Source organism: Argiope bruennichi, chromosome 8 (assembly GCF_947563725.1).
Source record: "Argiope bruennichi chromosome 8, qqArgBrue1.1, whole genome shotgun sequence".
Taxonomy (NCBI): Eukaryota; Metazoa; Arthropoda; class Arachnida; order Araneae; family Araneidae; genus Argiope; species Argiope bruennichi.
Genome location: NC_079158.1, coordinates 3145228 through 3167216, shown reverse-complemented (window position 1 = coordinate 3167216; position 21989 = coordinate 3145228). Strand labels below are relative to the sequence as shown.

Genomic DNA, 21989 nt, shown 5'->3' with positions numbered 1-21989 from the left:
AGAAATTTTAGGAGTCGAGTTCACGCACATGCGCAGAATTCATTCCTATTCAAAACATTGTGCTTTTAGACCAGAATGACACCACGTTAACACTTTTAGTGGATAATAATAATGAGAGTCTTAGACCATTCAGACGCACTGCGGGTACGAAGATTCGTGGCCAGATCGGCAGCACGAGCCATCTAGTTTTTCTGGTCTTCAGTTCGAGTCTCGAAACTGAGAACTTTTTCAATATATTTTTCTTTTCTTTTTTTTAAGTTTTATTTTTGATATTTTTATCCTTTATTCCCACACTTACTACGAACTTTTCCAAATCTTATACTACTAAAATAAAATTTTATGTCAAAATATTTCTATATTCAAGAGAAATTTTAGGAGCCGAGTTCGCGCACATGCGCAGAATTCATTCCTATTCAAAACATTGTGCTTTTAGACCAGATTGACACCACGTTAAAACTTTTAGTTGATAATCATAATGAGAGTCTTAGACCATTTAGACGCGCTGCGGGCACAAAGCTTCGTGGGCAGATCGGCAGCACGAGCCATCTAGTTTTGCTGGTCTTCAGTTCGAGTCTCGAAACTGAGAACTTTTTAAATATATTTTTCTTTTCTTTTTTTTACATTTTTTTTAGATATTTTTATCCTTTATTTACACACTTACTACGAACTTTTACAAATCTTATACTACTAAAATAAAATTTTATGTCAAAATATTTCTATATTCAAGAGAAATTTTAGGAGCCGAGTTCCCGCACATGCGCAGAATTCATGCCTATTCAAAACATTGTACTTTTAGACCAGAATGACACCACGTTAAAACTTTTAGTTGATAATCATAATGAGAGTCTTAGACAATTCAGGCACGCTGCGGGTACGAAGCTTCGTGGCCAGATCTGCAGCACGAGCCATCTCGATTTGCTGGTCTTCAGTTCGAGTCTCGAAACTGAGAACTTTTTAAATATATTTTTCTTTTCTTTTTTTTACATTTTTAAAAAATATTTTTATCCTTTATTCCCACACTTACTACGAACTTTTCCAAATCTTATACTACTAAAATAAAATGTTATGTCAAAATATTTCTATATTCAAGAGAAATTTTAGGAGTCGAGTTCACGCACATGCGCAGAATTCATTCCTATTCAAAACATTGTGCTTTTAGACCAGAATGACACCACGTTAACACTTTTAGTGGATAATAATAATGAGAGTCTTAGACCATTCAGACGCACTGCGGGTACGAAGCTTCGTGGCCAGATCGGCAGCACGAGCCATCTAGTTTTTCTGGTCTTCAGTTCGAGTCTCGAAACTGAGAACTTTTTCAATATATTTTTCTTTTCTTTTTTTTAAGTTTTATTTTTGATATTTTTATCCTTTATTCCCACACTTACTACGAACTTTTCCAAATCTTATACTACTAAAATAAAATTTTATGTCAAAATATTTCTATATTCAAGAGAAATTTTAGGAGCCGAGTTCGCGCACATGCGCAGAATTCATTCCTATTCAAAACATTGTGCTTTTAGACCAGAATGACACCACGTTAAAACTTTTAGTTAATAATCATAATGAGACTCTTAGACCATTCAGACGCGCTGCGGGTACAAAACTTCGTGGGCAGATCGGCAGCACGAGCCATCTAGTTTTGCTGGTCTTCAGTTCGAGTCTCGAAACTGAGAACGTTTTAAATATATTTTTCTTTTCTTTTTTTTTTACATTTTTTTTAGATATTTTTATCCTTTATTCCCACACTTACTACGAACTTTTCCAAATGTTGAACTACTAAAATAAAATGTATTGCCAAAATATTTCTATATTCAAGAGAAATTTTAAGAGTCTAGTTCAAGCACATGCGCAGAATTCATTCCTATTCAAAACATTGTGCTTTTAGACTAAATTGACACCATGTTAAAACTTTTAGTGGATAATCATAATGAGAGTCTTAGACCATTCAGACGCTATACATGTCCGAAACTTCGTGGCCAGATCGGCAGCACGAGCCATCTAGTTTAGCTGGTCTTCAGTTCGAGTCTCGAAACTGAGAACTTTTAAAATATATTTTTCTTTTCTTTTTTTTACATTTTTTTGAGATATTTTTATCCTTTATTCCCACGCTTACTACGAACTTTTCCAAATCTTATACTACTAAAATAAAATTTTATGTCAAAATATTTCTATATTCAAGAGAAATTTTAGGAGTCGAGTTCACGCACATGCGCAGAATTCATTCCTATTCAAAACATTGTGCTTTTAGACCAGATTGACACCATGTTAAAACTTTTAGTTTATAATAATAATGAGAGTCTTAGACCATTCAGACGCTATGTGTGTACGAAGCTTCGTGGCCAGATCAGCAGCACGAGCCATCTAGTTTTGCTGGTCTTCAGTTCGAGTCTCGAAACTGAGAACTTTTTTAATATGTTTTTCTTTTCTTTTTTTTACATTTATTTTAGATATTTTTATCCTTTATTCCCACACATACTACGAACTTTTCCAAATCTTATTCTACTAAAATAAAATTTATTGTCAAAATATTTCTATATTCAAGAGAAATTTTAAGAGTCAAGTTCAAGTCTATTAAAGACTATAAAGTATTATTATTAAATTATTATCTATTAAAGACTATTAAGTATTATTAGTAAGTAATTATTAGTAAGACTATTAGTATTATCTATTAAAGACTATAAAGTATATTAAGAGTCTATTCAAAACATTGTGCTTTTAGACTAGATTGACACCATGTTAAAACTTTTAGTGGATAATCATAATGAGAGTCTTAGACCATTCAGACGCTATACATGTCCGAAACTTCGTGGCCAGATCGGCAGCAGGAGCCACCTAGTTTTGCTGGTCTTCAGTTCGAGTCTCGAAACTGAGAACTTTTTAAATATATTTTTCTTTTCTATTTTTTACATTTTTTTTAGATATTTTTATCCTTTATTCCCACACTTACTACGAAGTTTTCCAAATCTTATACTACTAAAATAAAATTTTATGTCAAAATATTTCTATATTCAAGAGAAATTTTAGGAGTCGAGTTCACGCACATGCGCAGAATTCATTCCTATTCAAAACATTGTGCTTTTAGACCAGAATGACACCACGTTAAAACATTTAGTTAATAATCATAATGAGACTCTTAGACCATTCAGACGCGCTGCGGGTACGAAACTTCGTGGGCAGATCGGCAGCACGAGCCATCTAGTTTTGCTGGTCTTCAGTTCGAGTCTCGAAACTGAGAACTTTTTAAATATATTTTTCTTTTCTTTTTTTTTAACATTTTTTTTAGATATTTTTATAATTTATTCCCACACTTACTACGAACTTTTCCAAATGTTGAACTACTAAAATAATATGTATTGTCAAAATATTTCTATATTCAAGAGAAATTTTAAGAGTCAAGTTCAAGCACATGCGCAGAATTCATTCCTATTCAAAACATTGTGCTTTTAGACCAGATTGACACCATGTTAAAACTTTTAGTGGATAATCATAATGAGAGTCTTAGACCATTCAGACGCTATACATGTCCGAAACTTCGTGGCCAGATCGGCAGCAGGAGCCACCTAGTTTTGCTGGTCTTCAGTTCGAGTCTCGAAACTGAGAACTTTTTCAATATATTTTTCTTTTCTTTTTTTTAAATTTTATTTTAGATATTTTTATCTTTTATTCCCACACTTACTACGAACTTTTCCAAATCTTATACTACTAAAATAAAATTTTATGTCAAAATATTTCTATATTCAAGAGAAATTTTAGGAGTCGAGTTCACGCATATGCGCAGAATTCATTCCTATTCAAAACTTTGTGCTTTTAGACCAGAATGACACCACGTTAACACTTTTAGTGGATAATCATAATGAGAGTCTTAGACCATTAAGAATCGCTGCAAGTACGAGGCTTCGTGGCCAGATCGGCTGCACGAGCCATCTAGTTTTGCTGGTCTTCAGTTCGAGTCTCGAAACTGAGAACTTTTTAAATATATTTTTCTTTTCTTTTTTTTACATTTTTTAGATATTTTTATCCTTTATTCCGACTCTTACTACGAACTTTTCCAAATCTTATACTACTAAAATAAAATTTTATGTCAAAATATTTCTATATTCAAGAGAAATTTTAGGAGTCGAGTTCACGCATATGCGCAGAATTCATTCCTATTCAAAACATTGTGCTTTTAGACCAGAATGACACCACGTTAACACTTTTAGTGGATAATCATAATGAGAGTCTTAGACCATTCAGACGCACTGCGGATACGAAGCTTCGTGGCCTGATCGGCAGCACGAGCCATCTAGTTTTTCTGATCTTCAGTTCGAGTCTCGAAACTCAGAACTTTTTCAATATATTTTTCTTTTCTTTTTTTTAAGTTTTATTTTAGATATTTTTATCCTTTATTCCCACACTTAATACGAACTTTTCCAAATCTTATACTACTAAAATAAAATTTTATGTCAAAATATTTCTATATTCAAGAGAAATTTTTGGAGTCGAGTTCACGCACATGCGCAGAATTCATTCCTATTCAAAACATTGTGCTTTTAGACCAGAATGACACCACGTTAACACTTTTAGTGGATAATAATAATGAGAGTCTTAGACCATTCAGACGCACTGCGGGTACGAAGCTTCGTGGGCAGATCGGCAGCACGAGCCATCTAGTTTTGCTGGTCTTCAGTTCGAGTCTCGAAATTGAGAACTTTTTCAATATATTTTTCTTTTCTTTGTTTAAAATTTGTTTTAGATATTTTTATCCATTATTACCACACTTACTACGAACTTTTCCAAATCTTATATTACTAATATAAAATTTATTGTGAAAATATTTCTATATTCAAGAGAAATTTTAGGAGTCAAGTTCATGCACATGCGCAGAATTCATTCCTATTCAAAACATTGTGCTTTTAGACCAGAATGACACCACGTTAACACTTTTAGTGGATAATAATAATGAGAGTCTTAGACCATTCAGACGCACTGCGGGTGCGAAGCGTCGTGGCCAGATCGACAGCACGAGCCATCTAGTTTTGCTGGTCTTCAGTTCGAGTCTCGAAACTGAGAACTTTTTAAAAATATTTTTCTTTTCTTTCTTTTACATTTTTTTTAAATATTTTTATAATTTATTCCCACACTTACTACGAACTTTTCCAAATCTTATACTACTAAAATAAAATTTTATGTCAAAATATTTCTATATTCAAGAGAAATTTTAGGAGTCGAGTTCACGCACATGCGCAGAATTCATTCCTATTCAAAACATTGTGCTTTTAGACCAGATTGACACCACGTTAAAACTTTTAGTTGATAATCATAATGAGAGTCTTAGACCATTTAGACGCGCTGCGGGCACAAAGCTTCGTGGCAGATCGGCAGCACGAGCCATCTAGTTTTGCTGGTCTTCAGTTCGAGTCTCGAAACTGAGAACTTTTTAAATATATTTTTCTTTTCTTTTTTTTACATTTTTTTTAGATATTTTTATCCTTTATTCCCACACTTACTACGAACTTTTACAAATCTTATACTACTAAAATAAAATTTTATGTCAAAATATTTCTATATTCAAGAGAAATTTTAGGAGCCGAGTTCCCGCACATGCGCAGAATTCATGCCTATTCAAAACATTGTACTTTTAGACCAGAATGACACCACGTTAAAACTTTTAGTTGATAATCATAATGAGAGTCTTAGACCATTCAGGCACGCTGCGGGTACGAAGCTTCGTGGCCAGATCTGCAGCACGAGCCATCTCGATTTGCTGGTCTTCAGTTCGAGTCTCGAAACTGAGAACTTTTTAAATATATTTTTCTTTTCTTTTTTTTACATTTTTAAAAAATATTTTTATCCTTTATTCCCACACTTACTACGAACTTTTCCAAATCTTATACTACTAAAATAAAATGTTATGTCAAAATATTTCTATATTCAAGAGAAATTTTAGGAGTCGAGTTCACGCACATGCGCAGAATTCATTCCTATTCAAAACATTGTGCTTTTAGACCAGAATGACACCACGTTAACACTTTTAGTGGATAATAATAATGAGAGTCTTAGACCATTCAGACGCACTGCGGGTACGAAGATTCGTGGCCAGATCGGCAGCACGAGCCATCTAGTTTTTCTGGTCTTCAGTTCGAGTCTCGAAACTGAGAACTTTTTCAATATATTTTTCTTTTCTTTTTTTTAAGTTTTATTTTTGATATTTTTATCCTTTATTCCCACACTTACTACGAACTTTTCCAAATCTTATACTACTAAAATAAAATTTTATGTCAAAATATTTCTATATTCAAGAGAAATTTTAGGAGCCGAGTTCACGCACATGCGCAGAATTCATTCCTATTCAAAACATTGTGCTTTTAGACCAGATTGACACCACGTTAAAACTTTTAGTTGATAATCATAATGAGAGTCTTAGACCATTTAGACGCGCTGCGGGCACAAAGCTTCGTGGGCAGATCGGCAGCACGAGCCATCTAGTTTTGCTGGTCTTCAGTTCGAGTCTCGAAACTGAGAACTTTTTAAATATATTTTTCTTTTCTTTTTTTTACATTTTTTTTAGATATTTTTATCCTTTATTCCCACACTTACTACGAACTTTTACAAATCTTATACTACTAAAATAAAATTTTATGTCAAAATATTTCTATATTCAAGAGAAATTTTAGGAGCCGAGTTCCCGCACATGCGCAGAATTCATGCCTATTCAAAACATTGTACTTTTAGACCAGAATGACACCACGTTAAAACTTTTAGTTGATAATCATAATGAGAGTCTTAGACAATTCAGGCACGCTGCGGGTACGAAGCTTCGTGGCCAGATCTGCAGCACGAGCCATCTCGATTTGCTGGTCTTCAGTTCGAGTCTCGAAACTGAGAACTTTTTAAATATATTTTTCTTTTCTTTTTTTTACATTTTTAAAAAATATTTTTATCCTTTATTCCCACACTTACTACGAACTTTTCCAAATCTTATACTACTAAAATAAAATGTTATGTCAAAATATTTCTATATTCAAGAGAAATTTTAGGAGTCGAGTTCACGCACATGCGCAGAATTCATTCCTATTCAAAACATTGTGCTTTTAGACCAGAATGACACCACGTTAACACTTTTAGTGGATAATAATAATGAGAGTCTTAGACCATTCAGACGCACTGCGGGTACGAAGCTTCGTGGCCAGATCGGCAGCACGAGCCATCTAGTTTTTCTGGTCTTCAGTTCGAGTCTCGAAACTGAGAACTTTTTCAATATATTTTTCTTTTCTTTTTTTTAAGTTTTATTTTTGATATTTTTATCCTTTATTCCCACACTTACTACGAACTTTTCCAAATCTTATACTACTAAAATAAAATTTTATGTCAAAATATTTCTATATTCAAGAGAAATTTTAGGAGCCGAGTTCGCGCACATGCGCAGAATTCATTCCTATTCAAAACATTGTGCTTTTAGACCAGAATGACACCACGTTAAAACTTTTAGTTAATAATCATAATGAGACTCTTAGACCATTCAGACGCGCTGCGGGTACAAAACTTCGTGGGCAGATCGGCAGCACGAGCCATCTAGTTTTGCTGGTCTTCAGTTCGAGTCTCGAAACTGAGAACGTTTTAAATATATTTTTTTTTTTTTTTTTTTACATTTTTTTTAGATATTTTTATCCTTTATTCCCACACTTACTACGAACTTTTCCAAATGTTGAACTACTAAAATAAAATGTATTGCCAAAATATTTCTATATTCAAGAGAAATTTTAAGAGTCTAGTTCAAGCACATGCGCAGAATTCATTCCTATTCAAAACATTGTGCTTTTAGACTAAATTGACACCATGTTAAAACTTTTAGTGGATAATCATAATGAGAGTCTTAGACCATTCAGACGCTATACATGTCCGAAACTTCGTGGCCAGATCGGCAGCACGAGCCATCTAGTTTAGCTGGTCTTCAGTTCGAGTCTCGAAACTGAGAACTTTTAAAATATATTTTTCTTTTCTTTTTTTTACATTTTTTTGAGATATTTTTATCCTTTATTCCCACGCTTACTACGAACTTTTCCAAATCTTATACTACTAAAATAAAATTTTATGTCAAAATATTTCTATATTCAAGAGAAATTTTAGGAGTCGAGTTCACGCACATGCGCAGAATTCATTCCTATTCAAAACATTGTGCTTTTAGACCAGATTGACACCATGTTAAAACTTTTAGTTTATAATAATAATGAGAGTCTTAGACCATTCAGACGCTATGTGTGTACGAAGCTTCGTGGCCAGATCAGCAGCACGAGCCATCTAGTTTTGCTGGTCTTCAGTTCGAGTCTCGAAACTGAGAACTTTTTTAATATGTTTTTCTTTTCTTTTTTTTACATTTATTTTAGATATTTTTATCCTTTATTCCCACACATACTACGAACTTTTCCAAATCTTATTCTACTAAAATAAAATTTATTGTCAAAATATTTCTATATTCAAGAGAAATTTTAAGAGTCAAGTTCAAGTCTATTAAAGACTATAAAGTATTATTATTAAATTATTATCTATTAAAGACTATTAAGTATTATTAGTAAGTAATTATTAGTAAGACTATTAGTATTATCTATTAAAGACTATAAAGTATATTAAGAGTCTATTCAAAACATTGTGCTTTTAGACTAGATTGACACCATGTTAAAACTTTTAGTGGATAATCATAATGAGAGTCTTAGACCATTCAGACGCTATACATGTCCGAAACTTCGTGGCCAGATCGGCAGCAGGAGCCACCTAGTTTTGCTGGTCTTCAGTTCGAGTCTCGAAACTGAGAACTTTTTAAATATATTTTTCTTTTCTATTTTTTACATTTTTTTTAGATATTTTTATCCTTTATTCCCACACTTACTACGAAGTTTTCCAAATCTTATACTACTAAAATAAAATTTTATGTCAAAATATTTCTATATTCAAGAGAAATTTTAGGAGTCGAGTTCACGCACATGCGCAGAATTCATTCCTATTCAAAACATTGTGCTTTTAGACCAGAATGACACCACGTTAAAACATTTAGTTAATAATAATAATGAGACTCTTAGACCATTCAGACGCGCTGCGGGTACGAAACTTCGTGGGCAGATCGGCAGCACGAGCCATCTAGTTTTGCTGGTCTTCAGTTCGAGTCTCGAAACTGAGAACTTTTTAAATATATTTTTCTTTTCTTTTTTTTTTACATTTTTTTTAGATATTTTTATAATTTATTCCCACACTTACTACGAACTTTTCCAAATGTTGAACTACTAAAATAATATGTATTGTCAAAATATTTCTATATTCAAGAGAAATTTTAAGAGTCAAGTTCAAGCACATGCGCAGAATTCATTCCTATTCAAAACATTGTGCTTTTAGACTATATTGACACCATGTTAAAACTTTTAGTGGATAATCATAATGAGAGTCTTAGACCATTCAGACGCTATACATGTCCGAAACTTCGTGGCCAGATCGGCAGCACGAGCCATCTAGTTTTGCTGGTCTTCAGTTCGAGTCTCGAAACTGAGAACTTTTAAAATATATTTTTCTTTTCTTTTTTTTACATTTTTTTGAGATATTTTTATCCTTTATTCCCACGCTTACTACGAACTTTTCCAAATCTTATATTACTAAAATAAAATTTTATGTCAAAATATTTCTATATTCAAGAGAAATTTTAGGAGTCGAGTTCACACACATGCGCAGAATTCATTCCTATTCAAAACATTGTGCTTTTAGACCAGATTGACACCATGTTAAAACTTTTAGTTTATAATAATAATGAGAGTCTTAGACCATTCAGACGCTATGTGTGTACGAAGCTTCGTGGCCAGATCAGCAGCACGAGCCATCTAGTTTTGCTGGTCTTCAGTTCGAGTCTCGAAACTGAGAACTTTTTTAATATGTTTTTCTTTTCTTTTTTTTACATTTATTTTAGATATTTTTATCCTTTATTCCCACACATACTACGAACTTTTCCAAATCTTATTCTACTAAAATAAAATTTATTGTCAAAATATTTCTATATTCAAGAGAAATTTTAAGAGTCAAGTTCAAGCACATGCGCAGAATTCATTCCTATTCAAAACATTCTGCTTTTAGACCAGATTGACACCATGTTAAAACTTTTAGTGGATAATCATAATGAGAGTCTTAGACCATTCAGACGCTATACATGTCCGAAACTTCGTGGCCAGATCGGCAGCAGGAGCCACCTAGTTTTGCTGGTCTTCAGTTCGAGTCTCGAAACTGAGAACTTTTTCAATATATTTTTCTTTTCTTTTTTTTAAATTTTATTTTAGATATTTTTATCCTTTATTCCCACACTTACTACGAAGTTTTCCAAATCTTATACTACTAAAATAAAATTTTATGTCAAAATATTTCTATATTCAAGAGAAATTTTAGGAGTCGAGTTCACGCACATGCGCAGAATTCATTCCTATTCAAAACATTGTGCTTTTAGACCAGAATGACACCACGTTAAAACATTTAGTTAATAATAATAATGAGACTCTTAGACCATTCAGACGCGCTGCGGGTACGAAACTTCGTGGGCAGATCGGCAGCACGAGCCATCTAGTTTTGCTGGTCTTCAGTTCGAGTCTCGAAACTGAGAACTTTTTAAATATATTTTTCTTTTCTTTTTTTTTTACATTTTTTTTAGATATTTTTATAATTTATTCCCACACTTACTACGAACTTTTCCAAATGTTGAACTACTAAAATAATATGTATTGTCAAAATATTTCTATATTCAAGAGAAATTTTAAGAGTCAAGTTCAAGCACATGCGCAGAATTCATTCCTATTCAAAACATTGTGCTTTTAGACTATATTGACACCATGTTAAAACTTTTAGTGGATAATCATAATGAGAGTCTTAGACCATTCAGACGCTATACATGTCCGAAACTTCGTGGCCAGATCGGCAGCACGAGCCATCTAGTTTTGCTGGTCTTCAGTTCGAGTCTCGAAACTGAGAACTTTTAAAATATATTTTTCTTTTCTTTTTTTTACATTTTTTTGAGATATTTTTATCCTTTATTCCCACGCTTACTACGAACTTTTCCAAATCTTATATTACTAAAATAAAATTTTATGTCAAAATATTTCTATATTCAAGAGAAATTTTAGGAGTCGAGTTCACACACATGCGCAGAATTCATTCCTATTCAAAACATTGTGCTTTTAGACCAGATTGACACCATGTTAAAACTTTTAGTTTATAATAATAATGAGAGTCTTAGACCATTCAGACGCTATGTGTGTACGAAGCTTCGTGGCCAGATCAGCAGCACGAGCCATCTAGTTTTGCTGGTCTTCAGTTCGAGTCTCGAAACTGAGAACTTTTTTAATATGTTTTTCTTTTCTTTTTTTTACATTTATTTTAGATATTTTTATCCTTTATTCCCACACATACTACGAACTTTTCCAAATCTTATTCTACTAAAATAAAATTTATTGTCAAAATATTTCTATATTCAAGAGAAATTTTAAGAGTCAAGTTCAAGCACATGCGCAGAATTCATTCCTATTCAAAACATTCTGCTTTTAGACCAGATTGACACCATGTTAAAACTTTTAGTGGATAATCATAATGAGAGTCTTAGACCATTCAGACGCTATACATGTCCGAAACTTCGTGGCCAGATCGGCAGCAGGAGCCACCTAGTTTTGCTGGTCTTCAGTTCGAGTCTCGAAACTGAGAACTTTTTCAATATATTTTTCTTTTCTTTTTTTTAAATTTTATTTTAGATATTTTTATCTTTTATTCCCACACTTACTACGAACTTTTCCAAATCTTATACTACTAAAATAAAATTTTATGTCAAAATATTTCTATATTCAAGAGAAATTTTAGGAGTCGAGTTCACGCATATGCGCAGAATTCATTCCTATTCAAAACTTTGTGCTTTTAGACCAGAATGACACCACGTTAACTCTTTTAGTGGATAATCATAATGAGAGTCTTAGACCATTCAGACGCACTGCGGGTACGAAGCTACGTGGCCAGATCGGCAGCACGAGCCATCTAGTTTTTCTGGTCTTCAGTTCGAGTCTAGAAACTGAGAACTTTTTAAATATATTTTTCATTTCTTTTTTTTTACATTTTTTTAGATATATTTATCCTTTATTCCCACACTTACTACGAACTTTTCCAAATCTTATACTACTAAAATAAAATTTTATGTCAAAATATTTCTATATTCAAGAGAAATTTTAGGAGCCGAGTTCGCGCACATGCGTAGAATTCTTTCCTATTCAAATCATTGTGCTTTTAGACCAGAATGACACCACGTTAAAACTTTTAGTTGATAATCATAATGAGAGTCTTAGACCATTCAGACGCGCTGCGAGTACGAAGCTTCGTGGGCAGATCGGCAGCACGAGCCATCTAGTTTTGCTGGTCTTCAGTTCGAGTCTCGAAACTGAGAACTTTTTAAATATATTTTTCTTTTCTTTTTTTTACATTTTTTAAAAATATTTTTATCCTTTATTCCCACACTTACTATGAACTTTTCCAAATCTTATACTACTAAAATAAAATTTTATGTCAAAATATTTCTATATTCAAGAGAAATTTTAGGAGCCGAGTTCGCGCACATGCGCAGAATTCGTTCCTATTCAAATCATTGTGCTTTTAGACCAGAATGACACCACGTTAAAACTTTTCGTTGATAATCATAATGAGTCTTAGACCATTCAGACGCGCTGCGGGTACGAAGCTTCGTGGCCAGATCGGCAGCACGAGCCATCTAGTTTTGCTTGTCTTCAGTTCGAGTCTCGAAACTGAGAACTTTTTAAATATTTTTTTCTTTTCTTTTTTTTACATTTTTTAAAAATATTTTTATCCTTTATTCCCAAACTTAATACGAACTTTTCCAAATCTTATACTACTAAAATAAAATTTTATGTCAAAATATTTCTATATTCAAGAGAAATTTTAGGAGTCAAGTTCACGCACATGCGCAGAATTCATTCCTATTCAAAACATTGTTCTTTTAGACCAGAATGACAACACGTTAAAACTTTTAGTGGATAATCATAATGAGAGTCTTAGACCATTCAGACGCTCTATGTGTACGAAGCTTCGTTGCCAGATCAGCAGAACGAGCCACTTAGTTTTGCTGGTCTTCAGTTTGAGTCTCGAAAATGAGAACTTTTTAAATATATTTTTCTTTTCTTTTTTTTAAAAATTTATTTTAGTAATTTTTGTCCATTATTCCCACACTTACTATGAACTATTCCAAATATTATACTTCTAAAATAAAATTAAAGCATAAATTTACGGAAAATACAGAAATGTTGTAACCGAAAAATGTTAACCCTAGCCTCATTAGAGTGGGGGAAAAAACTTGGCGACCAACCGGTTCACCAATATTAATGCTCGTTAAAATTTTAATAGTTAAATATTTTATGTAACTCGTATTTTAATAGTTTCTTCATGGAAATATTTTAAAGTTACAAATTTTGATAGTCATATAATTCATTCATAATATTATAAAGACTTCAACTATAACGTAATATGTATCTTCCTAATGTTCTTTTAGCCCCCGTAGAATTTATGCTTTAAATTAAAGTGGAAATGGTTAAATTGCAATTTAAATAAGGAAATTTTTTACTGAAACAATGAATTTTTTTTCTTTTAAAATATGAGTACTGAAAACACAGTCGCTTTGCATTTAAGCTAAACCTTATGCAAAATTAAGAATATCTTTCTTAATTTATGTAATATCTTAAGAAGGTTTCTACAAAATTTTCTGAGATTCATCATGAACAGATCGATTAATTAACATTGTTTAGTTTTAAATGCATCAAACACTAAGAAAATAAACAGAATCCTTTGAAATAATCTGTCGAAAACATATTAAACCTTCAAAACGAAGTCCGTATCCATTGTCGACAATCAGAACACAATACGCATGCGTGAATTTTCAACGCCAATTATGGTAACGCAAATGCTTGAAATTTCTACGCCAGTTGGGGTAACGCTATGCCGATTAGAAAATTTTAATTTCCTTTAATCGGAGTTATTTTAATTCAAAAGTACTTCAGAATGAATCTGAAAGATCGATTAATTAATAATCTTTAATCTTAAATGCATAAAACATTAAGAAAATGAATAGAATCGTTTGAATTAATCGGCAGGAAAATGTTACGCCTAAGCCTCATTGCTGTTGGGAAAAAATGTTGAAGCCTTACTCATTTGGCGGTGGGGAAAGAAATAATTTGTTTGGCGGGAAAGTTAGTTTTTAATTAAAAGTTAAAATTCTAATTAAAAATTCAAAAAAAGGAACCCCAGGTGCACATTCCCGACCTCCAAGGTATACATGTACCAAATTTGGTAGGTGTAGGTGAAATGGTCTGGCCTGTAGAGCACCCACCCACCCACCCACACACACACACACACACACGCACACGCACACGCACACGCACGCACGCACGCACACACACACACATTGAGTTTTATATAAGTATAGATAATGATACATGTTAATTTTTTGCAAAATAATTTAAATCTAATAAAAAGCAAAAAAAGAAAAAAAGAAGGAAACTTGGTACTGCGAACAGGAAAATTATTCCATTTTCAATAAGCTTTGTGAATAATCAGAATAAAACCATTTAACACAAACCACAATTTTTAAAAATAAAAGTTTTTTCTCAAAAACTCAACTGAACACATAAATAAATTTCCACATACAAATCAGACAAATCTGCCTAGTATTAACAGAGACTAAGCATAATACAGTGAAAAAATATTCTCAAGAAAATAATCCATATATCCTAGAAAGAGAGGAAAGTGAGTTCAAAGAAAATATATTTTAATTTCAAGATTTTCAGAAAATTAATATCACAACAGCGGTACATTTTAGAATAAAGATTTTTTTGCTTAGAAATTCATCATATTGTAAAAAAAAGTGACAAATAAGTTTTTATCCAATAGCAAAAAATCGGTTCTAAAGAAAATGTATTTTTTAGTTGAATTATCTTTCTTTAATAATTATTAATCAGATATAACTGATTTAAAATATTTTAAAAAAGATTTAGTAAACCTGAAAGCTTCCATTTCTGTAAAAGTTTCTAGAATTCTACATCTACAGTAGTAAGACATACTTAATTTCATCGATTTAAAAGTTTGTTTATAATTAAAGAAAGTGAGATACACTCTTAATGATATTCAAATAAGTTTGGACATATTCGAAAATTTATAATTTACAATATTACTTAAATAAGTCTCCCAAAATTAGAGGCACTCTATTTCCAAATACATGTTAAACATATATCTAAAATTAAATTTTCAGTGGATTGTCCGGAATTCTATTTATTTAGAATACAGGTCGAGTTAGATTGTTATATTTTTACTAAAAAGCTTTTTAACTAAACTTTTACGCTAAACTGGGAAAGATATCACATTGCAATGGAGAAACCGAGGAACTGCATAGTCTAGCCAAGAATCCTGTAAAGGAAATTAAAAATAATAAATTATTCATTATTGAGGAACATGATATTGTATAAAGTAATCTATCACAATTAATCTTATTATATCCATCATTTTAGTTTGGAATCTTTGGAAATCAGAAATATATTTAATACAACTCAAAATTTTTTACGCATCTAAAGCAGAAAGTTTATGCTAATTAGTATATTACTACGAACCTACTGTCAATGCGAGCATGATTTTTTTTTAAATATAATTATTTCTAAATCTGAAATGAATTTCATCATAATATATATTTTAAAAAAAATTATATGTGATCCATTTTTAAAAGAACTCGTAGAAAGAAAAGAAGGGGAAAAAAAAAAATTGAAATCTGCTATCGCAAATTTCAAGTAATCATATGATAACATTATTTGTTTTAAATTAAGTGGTATCGATCCGATAGAAAAACATGTTCTCACATGACTCATATCTCGCAATCACCAACATTTAGGAAAGCGATGGTTTTTGACCATATTAAAATCAATAAATAAATCTTAAAATCAATAAAAAAATTTTCGCGAGGCCAGATTTTTTTCTTGCAAAGCCAGTTTAAACCGGTTTTAAACAATTACGTAAATATCAGATTACGCATATACGTCGATATTTAGAAAACGACTTTTTTTTAACTCTCAAAATCGTTCGAGCTCCAAAAATTTTTGCTAGCCAGGAAAATTGAAAACTAAGAAAAACAACAAAAAAAAACATATATTATATAGCTTTCGATACTTCTCTCACTGTTCCGCGTTCATTTCCCGTTTCTTCTGTGCGCTTTTCCGGACGATAACTTCCAACGTCCCTCAACTTTATTGGCCAGACCGGAGAATCGGGTGCATGGCAAACATTCGTGCTATTTTATACCTTTTGTTGGCTATAAGTCACCAAATGTGACAATCTTCTTTATCATTTTCTAACAACCCTAAAAGCAAAAAACTGGTGCCTCAAAGCAATAAATCGCCGATTTTCTGCCCGTGCATTTCGAGGCTTCAAACACCCCAAACCAAAACAACATAATTTTATCACAAGATAAAATGCTAAGTGATAAATTGAAAGTGATAGAAAGACATTGAGTGATAGTGAAAATAATCATGCTAAGTGATAAAAAAAACTCCATTTTTTCTAGATATTTATTTATAAAGGAAAAAAGTTACAAGGATGCAACAGTGCATGTCATTAACATTGAGGTCTGAGATGTGGATGCGTTATACCCCAACTTTCAAATAACGGAAGTATCATCTCAACAATCTAATATATTGCGTTCTGTGCTTAGTTCCGTCTCGTAAAGAAAAGAATCGAGCACTTCTTTTGCAAGTCAACTTCCAGTAGAGCAATTAGATTCTTTAATTTATACAGATTTGCAAGTTTGATCGCAAATTAGCTTAAAGCATTTATAAATTTTCGAATTCACATACGAGCAAACGGATACACCAACAAGCTTTTCATTCTTTGATAGATTTAATCTAAAAAATGTGATATAGATTTGTGATTATGATAATAAACCCATAAATCAAATTTCAGTCCTTCAGATTTTTGGGATTTTGAATTCTGTTTAAATGCAATTGGAAAGATAGAGAATAGATATTAGACAATGATTACGAAAGAGCATGCGATTTTTGGCGATTAATCGCCAGGATTTGGTTAGTACAAAGTACCAGAAAATCGAATGTATATACTTTTTTCCCGTCCAATTAAAAATGAAATTTGACATAAAACTTCAATGATAGTTTCAAAATCACATATCATATTTAAAATCTTTTAGTCATCACGTTAAAGTGTAGAAAAAAGTAAAGAAAAGCTTGTGAAAGATGGTTAAGCCCTGCACGGATTTGGTTCTAAATTAAATGCAGGTCTACACTTTAAATTTTAAATTTGGGTACCAAATTTTATCCATCCAGCTTTTTTGTTTGATATTTATCGTGTTAAGATATACTGGAACAATTGAAGGGACAGACCTTCGTTTGAAATGATCTTGTTCAAACTTTGACAGAAATCTTCAAATTTGTTGTAAAAACCATACAACAAATTTCGCTCGGCTAGCTCAAACCATTTTTTAGTTATCGTGTTCACAGACAGACAAGTATACTTCCAGAAACGTGTTTTTCGGATTCAGGCAGTTCTGAAACGTTGAGTTTCAACGAAGTCTCGACTTGCAATTTTTTGACGTGTATAATATTTTCTCTTTCTATACTTCGTGTGTAGGAAGTAAAACTAAATTAAAGGAGGAAAAACCTACTAAAATCCTCGGGCAGTTGATCCTGGCAGACATTTCCAAAGAGTAGAAAACTAGTAAAAGTCCATATCCTAGCAACAAAGTAAACCAAAGGAAAAAGTTCCAGAAGTTTGAGGTTCTTCTTCGAGTCATAAAAATGAATATAACTGAAAAAAAAATGTTGGATTTTTATTAATAGTTTGGTGCAAATTTAAAAAAAAATTAAGATCGAGACAGTTACAAAAGAATACAAAAATTGGAAAAATTTGAATAAATTAAAACTAGATATTTATGTAACTTTGATTTAGATATAACATGCCAAAATTTAATAAATTATGATTATTCATATAATAAGGGTTAAAAGAGAGGCTAAATCATTCTTATGCCTATAAAAAAGAGTATTTAATAATATGAGCTTAAATAAAGCATGCTGGAGCTAATATTTCTTAAATAGTAGAGCAATGTATCGGTTGATTATAATTAAAATTGCACTTTCAAAAGGCTGTTAATAAAGAACTACTGGTCAGAATGACACAATATTTCATATTGAAAAATTCGTTTTATGAATGAAAAAATTCAAAAGTTTACCGATATATGGGGCTGTATTCTTCACAGTATGTTGAAATCTGTTGCTTTAAAAGATGTGTTAATTTAAAGGTGCAAATTCAGAGACATGATATGCGCAGCTCACATTATTCTTGTGATAAAAATAAGGAACAAGCAGTTTCTGCGTTTCAGAAGATAGTCGTGTCTCTACTATGAATATTTTTACAAGAATGGTGACTATGCGAAAATTACCTTCAAGTAATCCCGGACGTTACCGGATTTTAGAAGCGGTTCCGGTAAAATAACAGCATTCGGTCTGAAGAAGATGATTGATAAAGCTGAAGAGACGGGCTCATTTGAAGTGAAATGTGGCATAGAGAGGAAAGCAATTGCTTCGACATCAGGGGAGGATGTGGCTACACCACTATAGAAAGTGCCAAGTACTGCTCTGGTAATGCGCAGTATATAGGGAATTTTCCAGACTTCAGACATATCTGTGTGCATGATTTTGTCATTCTTGCAATACTACCCATTCAAAATTACACATTTTCAGGAGTTACTTCCTATTGATCTGTCAAAACGAGGAGCTATTACTGAAGCCGGTTCTTTTTTTTTTTTTTTTTTGCTTCAAAGGAAATGGACAATGCATAGCCATAAATCATTTTGTAGACAAAAAAGCCCATTTAATTCTCCAAAGTTCTATCAACATTCACAATTCCAAAACACTGGTAAGAGAGAATATGTTCCAAATGCAACCATTACCTCTTCATTTTCAAAAGGGCACCGTGTGGTGAGAGTTTACGGCAACCTTTATTATTGATTGCTTAATTTTTGAACAGATTGATATTTTGAATCCTATAACCGGTACAGTCAATAGGATACGTTATGAATCTCTTTTGCGCAACAACTCATTTCAACACTGCAACAGAGTGGATGTGGACATCACAATTTTTATGCTGGGTAGCACTCCCCAGGACATTTCAACACAGCAAAGCAGATCTTGATTCTTCACTTTGGAAATGACAAAATTATCAGTCGCCATTTTCCAACAGCTTGGCCGTTACGATCAACATACTTGAACCCTGTGGAGTTACCTATAAATGTTGTGTACAGACGTCCGAATGCGGTCTTAGGTGAATTGCAAACATGCATTATGCAACACATTTATATTATCACCACTGAAACACTCCGATATGTTGTGAAACATGCAGTTTTGCTCCTTCAGCTGGCAGGAGGAAACGGTGGACAGTATACTGAAAATTTCTCAAGCAAATCATCCCCAAACTTCCTTTTCTTGAAGGTTTTACCAGTTTTGATTTAGAAACAGTTAAAAATCGATTTCATTTTTGCTTTTTTTACGGTTTTTAGTCTAAGGACAGCTAAAAATCGATTTTTCCCACCTTATCGGGAAGGTGTCACACCGGATAAGGAACAAAGAGTACCTCGACAACATGTCAGGATTTTTAATTAGCACTTTATGACGAATAGAAGGACTTTCAGGGCCGAATCAGTCAACTTTTGAACTTTATTTTTTATTTTTCAAAGTCAATTTTCATTGTCCTACTTATACTCAGATCTCACTGTAAAAATATCCCAAATTTAATATAGGAAATCTTTATTATAAATTTCCACTCCAAAGGAAAAAAGAAGTTTAATCCATATCTGTTATTATTCGATATGATATAAATGTTATTTTTCAATTTAATATTTCTACTGAATTTAGATAATTTAATATTTTTATTCATAAAGTTTAATGTTCAGTATTAATGTTTTTTAATTTAAATTAATTAAAATACTTTCAACTTTTATATTGATATTTTAAAATCCATTTTGAGGAATCCCAAAATAATTTCACTTATAAACGGTTTAAATAAGGCGTATTCAAAAATATTCAATTCTACAAAAAAAAGCATTCTTAGTTTTGTTAAAACAGGCCAAAGCAGTTTTAAATACTTGTATTAGCTTTATTTGATTCCTTCTATAAACGTGAAATTTATAATCACTTTTATACTCAGTTATACTTGTATACAATAGTTTTGACTCCATATGCATGGCTCAATTTATATATTGAATCTGGAAGAAAAAAGGATTTTCAGATTTCGTAATTGTCGTGGCTGGTTCGTGAGTGCTTTGAAAAAATTAGGCAAATAGAAAACTTAACAAATTTATTGCAGATTCGTTCGTGTTACTCTGCTCAGTAACTCCTTCTCCTCCAAGAGCAAATACTCGAATGACCTCACTCCTTTAATTACACTCGCGCAAGTGGTCTAGCGCCATCTATGAACGTTTATTTCCTAACGCTTCGAAATCCAATCACTACAGTAATATTTACAATAGCTAATTACAAAATATTTATTAAAAGGTTAATTAAAAATTTTCTAAATACGCTTTTATTAGTGTGTTGAAAATTTGAAAATAATTTTAAAATGTGAAGGTGAAAACAAAATCGTGTTATCATGAAGTAGTGAAAACAATACTATAAAGAAACTGAAGCAAAATTAAAATTATAAGAAAAAGAAATTGCAAATTAATATGAAGAAAATTTCTAGGTATTCATTAATGATTTAAAAAATTATGTATATGACATATAATCGGTTACGGTTATTATATCTTGTATTCTGATGTTCTTATAATAAAACGTGCTTTAAGCAGTACAGTACACAGATATAAACGTGCTTTAAATATGTTTTTATTTAGAATAATTAAAAAGTAATTCATGAAAGGATACTTACTACCAGCTATGTAAAATAATGTGAATAAAGGAGGGAATATAAATCTGAGAGAAATGGCTACGATATATTCGTGAACAATTGCAGATAGCATAAAAACTGACAACATAGCAACAGTTCTGCTTTTCAAAATCTAAACAAAAGAGAAGCAGCGAGAAATAATCAAATACCTTTAAAAAGCAAAATATTCTGATGCTTTTAAAAACGATTTAATACAATTAATTAGATTATATTAAAGATTTAATACAATCTAAAAATTATACAGCGTTATATTTTATGTAGAAAGAAATTAATATTTACTATTGTTTCTTCACTAAATTTTTTATTAATAGGGTTTTTTTTAATTATGAATTTGGATAGAAATATCCACTTCAATTCTTTTTTAACTTATAATATCTAAGATTTTTGTTAAGTTTATAAATAGAATAATATATGTGAATTTCAGCTTAAAACTTAACACTGAATTCTTAAAACGCTTATTAAAGATTTCTTTTCTTTTCTTTGATATAAATATCTAAATACCATCAGTGTGGTGCATATTAAATTTAGATGGATATTTTCCCTAAAATACAAACACAAACGCATCATTCAACTTGTCTTCCAAATGAACTAACGCTGTTCTCGAAACAGAGAACTTATAGCATTTTTGCATTATGTGGTTCATTTAAATATGCAAATAAATTTGTTACTTACAGCGTACATATCACAATAGATGTAGGAGTACAGCCAATCATGTACAAGTATATTCAAAGATCGGTAAAATTTTGTATAGGAAGTACAGTTCCACCAATCCTTTAAATAAAAATACACGAGGTATCATCTTTTCTGGGTGCAAGTGACTTTCAGAAATACATTATTTTTTCAGTTCTTTCAGTTATTAGTAGCAGAGTAAAATAGATAAAGACAAGCATCAAAGAAAACAAAATTTAATTTGAAAAAGCAAGTTCTTTTTCACAGGCATACACGCTTGTAGTTTACTGCCTCAATAAGAAACGTTCTCCTAAAGCAAACGTGCATTCATAAGATTTAAC

General features: G+C 31.7%; 1 protein-coding gene across 1 annotated transcript; it reads right to left on the bottom strand.

Moving 5' to 3' along the window:
- Positions 1–14864: 14864 nt before the first annotated feature.
- LOC129981770 (sterol O-acyltransferase 1-like) lies at positions 14865–21989 on the bottom strand. The gene is made up of 4 exons (XM_056092768.1): positions 21652–21989; positions 20962–21091; positions 17708–17850; positions 14865–15453 (listed from the first exon to the last, which is right to left on the bottom strand). Exons 1-4 carry the CDS (start codon positions 21658–21660, stop codon positions 15388–15390), a joined length of 348 nt encoding a protein of 115 aa, XP_055948743.1. The 5' UTR covers positions 21661–21989; the 3' UTR covers positions 14865–15387.